General features: G+C 49.0%; 1 protein-coding gene across 1 annotated transcript; it reads left to right on the top strand.

The window, feature by feature from the left end:
* Positions 1–1,779: 1,779 nt before the first annotated feature.
* On the top strand, positions 1,780–3,554 carry Tacstd2 (tumor associated calcium signal transducer 2). Its single transcript, XM_004663209.2, has one exon. It carries the CDS (start codon positions 1,868–1,870, stop codon positions 2,828–2,830), a length of 963 nt encoding a protein of 320 aa, XP_004663266.1. The 5' UTR covers positions 1,780–1,867; the 3' UTR covers positions 2,831–3,554.
* The last annotated feature ends 8,631 nt before the right edge of the window (positions 3,555–12,185 follow it).

The raw sequence follows: 12,185 nt of genomic DNA, 5'->3' as shown, positions 1-12,185 counted from the left end.
CATGTTTTTTCCTCTTTCTCTCCTTGGCAAATAAATAAGTAGAGAAAACAATTGAAGTGTGAATTTTATCCTGGAATCCAATACCACCCCCAAACACATACTAAGCATGTAATAATTTCAGCAGAGAATAAAGGGGCTCAGATTTGTGGTTCAGAGAGCTTTCTCCAAGGCACAATGGATAGAGGTTGTGCAAAGGGAAGGAAACTGGAATCTGGCTAGCCTTGTAGTTCTAAAAGGCCTGAACAGACAGTGGGGGTACAAAGCAGAAGGGCGTCCGTACAAGTCCTGGTATTTGTGGGTAAGAAATTGCCCCTCACGTCTCCACTTCCCCTGCCTATAAATGCAAAATAATATGTTTACATCTACCTGCCTCAGGAATTGCTTGAAAATTAATAGGGTAGAGGCTGCTGCCTTTCATGTGTCAAACAACACCCTGTACTATCTGTGGTGCACATGAGATGATGGACATATAGAATGTGCTTTGATGAGGACCTGGAAATAATTATAGTTTGCTAATTATTGTTAATTTTACCACAGCTTTGGAACTGTGAACTTTCTCAGTGATTCAAAAAGAGATTGCAACCGCTCCATCCCATTAAGGGAGGCACAGTGACAGACCAGCAATTTCTTACAGGTTCCTCTAGGAGTCTGTCATGAAGATAGGTGGTCCATCTATTTACAGAGATGAATACAGAGGAAGAAAAGCAGTAATTTGCTGTCTTAGCATCAAAATGTACAAAAGGACCCCTTTATGGCCCTTGCTGGCTCCTTGAGAATATGGTTCTCTTCACCAAGTACAGGCGTGTGTGTGTGTGTGTGTGTGTGTGTGTGTGTGTGTGTGTGTGTGGTCACGTGGGAAGTGTTTAACAGTACTTTTGAATAGTTGGGACACTATTGCTGATGTGGCATGATCTGCTTCTCTAACTCCCCTTCAGATTTCTCACCACTTTGTATCCACAAATATTCATTTAGGTTTATTCCCACCAGGTAGAGGACCAAAGACCCCACACGGCTCTCCAGGGGTCTTAGGAAAAGGATGACTTCAGGTCCCTCGGCTCATCTACACCATCTCCTGTAGAATAAAGCTGAGAGAGAGTTCCACACTGAAGTTGAGATAATGTTGGTGACGTGCAAAATGTACAGATGGGCGCTATTGGAGAACTGAGACTTGAGGACAAGGAGGGAAAGAACTTGAAGGTGGGAAAGGATGAGAGAGAGAGAGAGAGAGGGAGAGGGAGAGGGAGAGGGAGAGGGAGAGGGAGGGAGGGAGGGAGGGAGAGAGAGAGAGACAGGGAGAGAGAGAGAGAGACAGGGAGGGAGAGAGAGAGAGACAGGGAGAGAGAGAGAGACAGGGAGAGAGAGAGAAGGAGAGACTGGAGTTTGGGGCCTGGGTGGGGAGGAGCGCAGCAGTCGCCAGCCACACACTTGCAGGTCGCTGGGGAGAGGCGGAGATGCCTGAGGTCCAGAGCCGCGCCGGGGCCGTCTGGCCAGCTGGGGCCACGCCGCGCTGGGGCGGGTCCACACTGTGGCAGGTGAGTATCGGTTTTGCTCTCCCTGTTTTCGGTGGCGAGGAGGCGGGAGCTGCTTCCCCTGCCCAGATCCTCTCGAGGGCGGCGCAGGGCTGGCTGGATTCTCCGTGGAACCCGGAGTGTGTGTGCACGCGCGCGCGCGCAAGAGGCGGGGTGTCACCCAGATTCCATTGGGTGAGTGTGAGTGGCGGCGAACCGGCCGGGCAAGTCTGGCGGAGTATAAGAGCCGCAGGGCGCGACCAGGGGAGCGAAGCCCGCCGAGTCCCAGCGTCCAGCCAGAGCCCGCAGAGACCCTGCGTCCAGTCCCTCTCGTCGCGTCCCAGAGCCTGCGCCCCACCATGGCCAGTGGCCCCGGGCTCGCGCCGCCGCTCCTGAGGCTGCTGCTGCTGGTGGCGTCCGTGGCCCACTTGGCGGCCGCGCAGGGCAACTGCACGTGTCCCACCAACAAGATGACCGTGTGCGGCCCGGACGGCCCGGGTGGCCGCTGCCAGTGTCGCGCGCTGGGCTCGGGCGTGGTGGTGGACTGCTCCACACTCACCTCCAAGTGCCTGCTGCTCAAGGCGCGCATGAGCGTGCCCAAGGCCGGCCGCAAGCTGGTGAAGCCGAGCGAGCACGCGATCGTGGACAACGACGGCCTCTACGACCCCGAGTGCGACCACGAGGGCCGCTTCAAGGCGCGCCAGTGCAACCAGTCGTCGGAGTGCTGGTGCGTGAACTCGGTGGGCGTGCGCCGCACTGACAAGGGCGACCAGAGCCTTCGCTGCGACGAGGTAGTTCGGACCCACCACATCCTCATCGACCTCCGCCACCGGCCCACGGCGCGCGCCTTCAACCACTCGGACCTGGACGCCGAGCTGCGGCGGCTCTTCCGCGAGCGCTACCGGCTGCACCCCAGGTACGTGGCGGCCGTGCACTACGAGGAGCCCACCATCCAGATCGAGCTGAGGCAGAACGCGTCCCAGAAGGGCCCCGGCGACGTGGACATCGCCGACGCCGCCTACTACTTCGAGAGGGACGTCAAGGGCGAGTCTCTGTTCGCCGGCCGCAGCGGCCTGGACGTGCGGGTGCGCGGGGAGCCCCTTCACGTGGAGCGGACGCTCATCTACTACCTGGACGAGAAGCCGCCCCGGTTCTCCATGAAGCGCCTCACCGCCGGCCTCATCGCTGTCGTCGTCGTGGTCGCAGTGGCCCTGGTAGCGGGCGTGGTCGTGCTGGTCATCACCAACCGGAGGAAGTCCGGCAAGTACAGGAAGGTGGAGCTCAAGGAGCTGGGGGAGATGAGGAACGAACCGAGCTTGTAGGTCCTTATTTGGCAGGGCAGGACGAGGGAATGGAATTTGGCTGCCTCCCAGAACACGGAGAGACAGCTTCGAGATTCTGGGCCGAAAGAAGGATTTCTCCTTGTCAATCCTGCCTTGCCCGCCCCAGCACGCGCGCGCGCGCACACACACCCACACCCACACCCACACACGCGCCCTAGTTTGCTAGATCCTGGTGGTCCTGGGTCTCCTTTGCCTTCTGCCCCCAACAAAGCATTTCCAGAAGCCCTTATGTTTGGGTCTGCTGACAAGAAACCTGACCCTGAGAGTGAAGGAAAGGATGCCATGTCATGTGTGAGAAGCAAGTGCCTGGCAACCGTAGTCCTTTGCCAGTGACTGGAGTCCATCTCAAAGGCCCAAATGAGTTGAGAACGCCTCACTTTTACCGTCTGGGATTTATATGATGAACAACGCGTGAAGGAAGAAGCTTGCTTATTGGGCCCAGGTGGCCTGCCCACTAATTTTACTTTGTACGGAGTGATCTGTCACCAGCAAAGGGACTTTCTGCTGTCTGGACACATTTTAGATATCTTTGTTTTCCTACAGGCAATGTCTGTTCCTCCGTTGGCCCTTGGTACAGCTATTAGTGATGTTTTCTTTTGTAAAAATGTTTGTACAGATCCCGTCATGGACAATGCAGCTGTGACTTTTTTTTAAATAAAAGCAACTCGAATTTAATAAAATTTGGGAAAGCCACAAACGAAAAGATAGATGGTGTTAAACTTCCTCCAGGTTTATACCACTTCGATGTTCTTTTTCTAATTTCCCCAAACGGTTTGTATTTTAAATTCTAACACATCCAGATGAAACCCTAGGGTTTCCTGTTGCTTTCGTATTTACTAAGGGTTGGTGATATAGCTCAGTGGTAGTGTTTGCCTAGCATGTGGAAGGCCCTGAGTTCCAATCCCAGGCAAAGGGGCTAGGGGCTTGGACCTGTACGAGGAAACTTTGAAGCCGCAGTGTGTCGTTTGGGGTGGGGGGAGGGGTCAGCTAAAACTAGCTGCTATCAAAAACAAAGTATCCTGTGGCTGCTCAGGCACTTGAACTCCTCCTTCATTTAAGGTGACTCCAGTGTGGCAGAGTACCAAAGATCCCTCTCAGGAACCCTGGAAAATGGAAGGCTGGTAACATTTAAGTCTCTTCACCTGTTCCTACTAAGAACGGGGCTGATAGTCCATGACTTTCCAGACTGGAGGGAAGTCTCGCCAATGTTGGTGACCTGCAAACTGCACAGATGGGCGCTATTAGGGGAACCGAGACTAGCAGACAGAGGCAGAGGAGGAAAAAACTTAAAAGTGGGAGTTGGGAGAGGGAGAGACTGGAGTTTGGGGCCTGGGTGGGGAGGAGCGCAGCAGTCGCCAGCCACACACCTGCAGGTCGCTGGGGAGAGGCGGGGACGCCTGAGGTCCAGAGCCGCGCCGGGGGCCGCCGGGCTGGCTGGGGCCGCGCAGCGCTGGGGCGGGTCCGCACCGTGGCAGGAGAGTATCGGTTTTGCTCTCCCTGCTTTCGGTGGCGAGGAGGCGGGAGCTGCTTCCCCTGCCCAGATCCTCTCGAGGGCGGCGCAGGGTTGGCTGGATTCTCTGTGGAACCCGGAGGGTGTGTGTGCGCGTGTGCGCGTTCGTGTGTGTGGGTGTGTGAGGAGGTGCGCGTCTGCGCGCGCGCAGAGGGCGGGGTGCCACCAAAATTCCAAGGGGTGAGTGGCGGCGAACCAGCCGGGCAGGTCAGGCGGACTTTAAGCGCCGCAGGGAGCGGCCCAGCGACCGAGGCCCGCCGAGTCCCAGCGTCCGGCCAGCGCCAGCCGAGACCCTTGTCTCCTTGGTGGAGCCCCAGCGCCTCCGCCCCACCAGTGGACCAGTGGACCGCGGCTCGCGCCGCCGCTGAGGCCCGGCGGGCGCTGGTGGCGTCCCTGACCCTCTTGGCAGCGGTGCAGGGCAACTGCGCGTATCCCGTCAAGACCGCGTGTGGCTGGTGGCGTGGTGGACTGCCCCACGCTCACTTTCAAATGCCTGCTGTTCAAGGCGCTTAGAAGCGTCCTAGGACACTTGTTTCACATGTTGTGTTTTCCCCAAAGCCCACCCTGTCCCTGAAGTAGAGGCAGTACGGTATTGGGGGGGGGGCGGACAGAGGCAGGGGCCACACTGTCAAGCTGAGGAGTTCCCTTAACATTTTAAGTACCTTGACCCAGGCAAACCCAAAATTTGTGGTTTCATTTTAGGAAAGAATTTCAGGTCTAGCTAGTATGAAGCAGAATTGGGGTTTGTTAGATCTTTTTAAATAAATAAATTTTAAGCACAAGAAAGAGGCAGGCAGACACAAAGTGAAACCCACCCACGAGTACGGGTGATTCAGAGCAATTTAGACTTATGGGGGTGGGGGTGGAATCCTTGATGGACAATCACAAGTAGCCATATATACGGATATTGGTCTCAAATTATGTCTCAAATGGTTGCCAAGGATTTTTTTTTTTTCTTTTTGATTAAATGGGATTTCTAGGATGGCTATGAAGATGCCTCTTCATGGGTGAGATAGGGCTACAATTGGATAAGACAAAACCAGGAGACATTAGGACACACAGAGACTTCTGCTGAGGGTCATAGAGAATTGCAGTTTTAGTTAGGAAGGGAGAGAGGCCTTGAGCAAAATTTTATTGTGGTGGGATTCTTGCTTCTCAGCTGCTCAGAGGCTTTGACCAAACTCGTGGGTTAGAGGCTCTTTCCCCTTCTCATGTCACCACCATTTTTTCTGTCTTTCCATCTTCATTTAGCACTTGATCACATGTTTTCAAGTCAAAATGCTGTGGTTCTTAAAACCCTTTCTCTGTGTCTTGAAGGTTTGACTTGAGATTCTTATTGGCTGCTCATCTCCTTTTGACTCGTTCATATTCATTTGTGATGCTAATTGTGTAGCTGTGAGGTCACCACAAATCATTGATATCCAGGCAACTGATATTCCACAAAAAGCTAGAGCCTGCACTTCAGTTTCTGCCCCAGGAATTGCCACATGCTCCTCCTTCCACTCCACCTCTGCAGTCTATGCTGACCCCCTCAAGTCTGAAGCATCTCCCTGGTAAGTGGGGGAGATAGCTCTCAGCCTGCGGCTGCCTGTGGAAGGTGTTGTGGATCAGTCTGTAGCTACCCCAGTACAAGATGGTTGTTTTCAAACTTGAAATGTCCTCTCAGGTGTGGGCTAGCTCCCTGCAATGGCACTGTGGCAGAAGTGTCCAGTGCCCCAGGTTAGAATGGTTAACCTGCATTGTTATGAAAGTATGACTCTCCACTCTCAGCTTCCGGGGAGCTTTCCCCTTCTCTGAGTCACTGAAAGAGCCTTAGAGGAAGGAGCCTTGGCGTTGGTGATTTTCTGACCTAACTCCTTGTATTAGTTACTTTCTCATTGCTATTAACAATTACCTCATCAGATGTAACTTAAGGAAGGAAAGGATTTATTTTGCCTTACAGTTTCTGCAGGGGAAGCTTCATGGTGGGAAAGGTATGTCAGCAGCAACATGAAACAGCAGGTCACATTGGCACACAGTCCAGAGGCAGACAGCAAAGGCTGACTCACTTCCTCCAGCAGGACTCCACTCTTTAAAGGATGCACAACCTTCTCAAGCAGAGCCACCAAGTGTTCCAAACACATGAGCCTATGGGGGCTATTTTGCCTTTAAACCTTTAAACATTCCACCCCTGGCTTTCGCAGGCTCCATAGCCATCTCATGATGCAAAATGTATTCAGTCCAACTTCAGAAGTCTTCATGGTCTTAATACTCATAACACTGTTCAAAAGTCCAAAGTCTTCTTCTGAGACTCAAGGCAGTCTCTTAAATAGGACCCCTGTGAAATTAACAAACAAATGACATACATCCAGCATACATTTTGGCTGAGGACCCGACTCCTGAACCAGCTGCCTTTAGAGCTTAGCCCCTGTCTTCTAGGATTCCCCCTCCCTGCCAAACTTGCCACTCACTGCTTTGTACTCAGACCTGGGCTAAGCTTGGCAAGAATGTTCCCAGAAGCAGGTGTGGCTCACCAACAGGTTACAGCTTGTCTTCTGAGCCTTGTACTGGCTCAGATGATTTCCTTGCGTTGGTCACTGGAGCATTATCCACTCTTGCTATTTCCTTAGTTGGAGCACAATTTTAAATTACCCACCCCCCACTACATACTTTGTGCTTCACAGTTTTGCACAAGAATGTTAGTCCAACATCCCCCTATTGAGATGAGGGAATGGCCCAGGAAGGAGAGAAGATTTACCCAGGTCAGGAAGCAAGGGGCAGCTGCTCTAGAGGTCGCAAACCCTATCCTGTTGTGTGCTCATTGTGTCTGTTTCCCAGGCTAGTCTTCTGCTTATTTTTCCTTGATAATTTCAGCTCATAGGTGTTGTTATTCTTTTCTTGTGATTATCACTTAAAAAGGAGAAGTACCTTGATTAAATATAAAGTGCAGGAGCTTTGAAGCCACCTGGCTGCTATCTGTAAATTACATATAGTTTTATCAAACATGCTGTGTCTTGATCAGGCATATGTTCTGAAAAGAGCTCAGCATTCTGTTTGAACTATGGAAAGTTACACTAAGAACCTGGGGGAAAATTACTAGTTACAGTTGAGTTCATTCTAGTGAAATGTGACATAACTTCTTCTCACTTGCTTGTGAGAACATCTCAGTTCCCAGACTATGACTGAGGAGGCACAGCAAAAGGGAGCCATCTGCCCAGAGGCAGAGCCATGGCGTGTCTGGTGTGAACAAGATAGCATAGCCTTGTCCACGCAGCTGAACATAGACGCTGACCTTCAACTGTATTATGAGAAACAAGTGTCTTTTGTGTTCAAAATTTATTTATTTATTTATATCTGTGTATGTCTAGGCACATGTGCCATGGGGCACACATGGAGGTCAGAGGACAGCTCTGAGGTGTCTGTGCTCCACCTTCTTTGAGGCTGACGCTCTTACTTCTGCACTGAATGTCAGACAAGCTAACGCATGAACATCTCCTGATTCCACCTTTCATTGTCGTGGGCACATTGGGATCACAGATGCCTGTGTCACTTTGCCTCCAGCTTTACACAGGTGCTAAAGAATTGAACCCAGGTCAGCAGGGTTTTTAAGCAAGTACCTTTAGCCACTGAGCAATTTCTCCCGCTCTTGTCTGTCTTTTAAACTTTGGGTTTACCCTACCCTACAATCCTCAAATCTGAAATTTTTGAGCACTGACATGATGCCACAAGTGGAAAATTGACCTCATGTAATGAGTCCCAGTCCAAACACAGTTGCACTAAAAACATTAGATAAAATTACCTTTAGTCATATGTATAAAGTTTATATGTAACATAAGTGAATTTCTTGTGTAGACTTAAGTTATATCCCAAAATATCTCATGCGTATATACAAATATTTCAAAATTAGAAAAAGATCTGAAGAACTTCTAGTCCCAGAATATTTTGAATAGGAGGTACTCTGCCTATACTTTATGATTGGGTCTTTTGTAACACTTATTTTATTTTAGCTTACTTTTATACACTAATTGGCATGGGTGGCTGTGTTACTTCTGCAACATGATAAAATTAAGAGTGGTATATCTAGGATTAGAACAGAGGCTTGCAGTCTGTTGCAGTCAGGTTCGCATTGCTGGCAGAAATCATGCAACGGAGAGCAGCTTTTGAGACAAAAGGGTTTATTTTGGCTTACAGACTCAGGGGGAAGCTCCATGATGGCAGAGAAAAATGATGACATGAGCAGGGGTGGACATCACCCCCTCACCAACATCAGATAGACAATAGCAATAGGAGAGTATGCCAAACACTGGTAAGGAGACATTGGCTATAACACCCATAAGCCCACCCCCAACAATGCACTGCCTCCAGTAGGCATTAATTCCCAAATCTCTATCAGCTGGGAACCTAGCATTCAGAACACCTAAGTTTATGGGGGACACCTGAATCAAACCACCACACAGTCCATGTTTTTAACTAGTGCGCTACACTGTTTCTCAAAGCTCATAGAATTACAAGGCCAAGTGTACTAGTTTTCTCCTGTTGCTCTAACAAAAGACCACAGTGACTTAAATAAAACACATGTTACTTCACAGCGCCCTATGTCTCAATGGGCTAAAACTGAGTGTGAGCAGGGTGATGTTCTTTTCTGGAGTCACTAGGGGAAAATTTGTTTCCTCCTCATACAGATCATTGGCAGAATTTTGCTCCTTGTAATTATGGGATTAAAATCTTCACTTTCAGGATGGAGAGATGCTTAGTGGTTATGGCACTTGCCAGCAAAGCCAAAGGACCCGGGTTTGATTCCCCAGAACCCACATAAAGCCAGATGCACAAGGTGGCTCATGTTCCTGGAGTTTGTTTGCAGTAGCTGTATGCCCTGTCCCATTCTCTTCTCTCTTTCCTTCCCTCCCTCCCTCCCTCCCCCCCCCCTGTCTCTTTGTCTCATTCTCTCTCAAATAAATAAATACAATTTTTAAAGATTTCATTTTTATTTATTTATTTGAGACAGAGAGAGGGAGGAGAGAATGGACATTCCAGGGCCTTTAGCCACTGCGAACAAACTCCATATGCATGTGCCACCATTATGCATCTGGCTTATGTGTGACCCAGAGAATTGAACCTGCGTCCTTAGGCTTCACAGGCAAGTGCCTTAACCATTAAGCCATCTCTCCAGCCCTAAAATATTTTTTAATAAAGATCTTCACTCTCATACAAGCTAGAACCAGGCCTTTTGCCTTCAGAGCTAACAGCAACAGCAGTTTCATCTCACTGACTGTCTTGCCCCATGCCATCTCTTTCTGACTCCAGCTGGGAGAGTTCATGTGGTTACACTGAGATGACCCAGGTAATCCAGGTTAAGATAATATCACTTGAGATCTGTAAACTTAATCCCACCTTCACAGTCCCTTTTACCAGATGAAGTCATATCTTCACAGGGTCTGGTGTTGGGACACAGCCAGCATTGGCAGGGACCAGCACATCCTACCTACCACATAGAGAATGGGCCTCAAGTCCAGCTTTTAAGCAGTATTGCCATCCAGGGTTGTTTTGCTATTTAATTATTGCTATAAACTGAATGTGTCTCCCTAAATGGAAGATACTAAAACCCTTCAATGTGATATTATTAAAACTGTGGGAGTGATGCCTTTATAAAAGGGCCCAGACAGATCCTTGACCCTCTGCCATTTGAGAGCAGAACAGGAAGATGGCTGTCGATGAACCAGGAAGCCAGCCTACACCTGCACAGTTCCTGCCAGCCCCTTACTCTAGGACTTGCCAGCCTCGGGCGCTGGGAGTAGCAAGCTTCCGTTGTTTCTAAGCTATGCATTCTATGATGTTCTGTGATAGCATCCCAAACAGATGAACACAATTACAAAAGAATGTTCCTTCTTCCTCAGTGCTCTCTCCTAGTCCCATTTTTAATAGTCTGTGCCAATGAGAAAAATGATCCCCAGGATGAATTAGTCCACATAGGGCTTTTTAGGGTGCTTGGCACCTAGGGTGCACTCAGAAATACACTGGACTGCTAAAATAAAAAAAAAAAAAAAGGACTGGGCCAGAGAGATGGCTCAGCAGTTAAAAGTGCTTACTGTATTACAAAGCCTAATAGCTGGGGTGCAATTCTCCAGTACTCATGTAAAGCAAGATGCATAAAGTGGTGCATGTGCCTGGAGTTCATCTGACGTGGCAAGAGGCACTACTGCATTCATCATTCCCCCAACCTTGTAAATAAATAAATAAAAATATTTTTTAAAATTTATTTATTTGAGAGCGACAGACACAGAGAGAAAGACAGATAGAGGGAGAGAGATAGAATGGGCGCGCCAGGGCCTCCAGCCTCTGCAAACGAACTCCAGACGCGTGCGCCCCCTTGTGCATCTGGCTAACGTGGGACCTGGGGAACCGAGCCTCAAACCGGGGTCCTTAGGCTTCACAGGCAAGCACTTAACTGCTAAGCCATCTCTCCAGCCCAAATAAAAATATTTTTAAAAAGACTGTTAGTGATTAAGTCATAGAAGTGCTCAACATTATAGACTATAACCTCCTTATCATATATATTTCACAGCAAGCCCATGAACATAAGATATGCTCTGTTGTCCCTGTTTTACCAACAAGGGAACCATGGTTTTAAGAAAGTCACATAGCTAGTAAGGAGCACAGTAAGAGTGTGACTCTAGGCTGCCTTCTTCTAGAACCTGTGCTCCAACCACTGTGGCCTACTCCCCTGAGGTGCAAAGAACTATGTTCCATGACAACTAGAGACAATATAGTCGGGAGGCTCATTCTCTGAGAACTACACAAATCCCTCTGTGGACCACTAGGAAACTTAACATAGTACTTTAAAACCAAGCACACCCTGGTTGGGCAGTTCCCAGTTGTAATTTTCCCTCTCAAGTCATCCTTTACCAATGCTAAATACCATGAGAAATTCACTATTGCCTTTTATGGTGAACTCAGAAAATGTTGTGGGAGGAGAGGATAAATGATGTGGTAGAAATGTGCACCACTTGAAAATTGCAATGAAACTAGCACAGCCATGGCCCCAGGTTACCACAGCAAGCCAGGTCTCCCCCATCAGTGGAGTCTGTGCTGCGCTAGAAAGCCAAACCCAAATGGTCTCTAGAACAGAAGTTTCTGGAAAGCAACAGCACCCACAAGGCTAACTGATTAGAGTTTCAGTGACTGGGGAGAGTTTGGAATGATGCATGTCCACGGTCACATCTTCTTAGGCAATCTTAGCTTTTAGTGGCCATCTATCACCCACCTTTGTGAGTGACCCGACAGCCTGTGATTATGGAATGTGGACACTGACTTCCACCAACCTGAAAGCTAAGCACATCATCAAATAGCATTTCTGAGGCCTAGAGTGCTGTAACCCGCCTACCTGATGCTTCCACCAATGTATTTGAAAAGCATCTCGGTTTATAACTTTGATTGTTCTGTAACTACAAAAATGTCATGTAATTATTAAGACCCAGTTGAAATATGATATTTGGGGTAACCCAAATCTATGTTTTTTGGCTATGGTCACTCATAATTGGCTCTGGAATTAGCTATCTCCTATTTCTTTGAGTTAAGAGCTGAAACTAGCAGCTCAACATGGGTAGCTTATAGCTTATCCTGTCTCCTTGGGAGGAAAGTTACCTTAGCTAGACCAGTGGAACCAGCTGGAAGCCTGTGTTCTCATGACTTCCTCACCACACGTAGATGAGTGTCCTTATCATCCCTCCACTCTCAACTGTCTTCTTTATTATCTTATTGAGGAGATCTTATGACCACCCCAATTATTTTACTTTTGGTTTTGTTGTTTTATTTTTTGAAGACACACTCTCCCCTGGTAGTCCAGGC

This window comes from Jaculus jaculus, chromosome 5 (assembly GCF_020740685.1).
Source record: "Jaculus jaculus isolate mJacJac1 chromosome 5, mJacJac1.mat.Y.cur, whole genome shotgun sequence".
Lineage (NCBI taxonomy): Eukaryota > Metazoa > Chordata > Mammalia > Rodentia > Dipodidae > Jaculus > Jaculus jaculus.
Note: the sequence above shows the minus strand (reverse complement) of the source record. Positions and strands in the feature narration are given on the sequence as shown.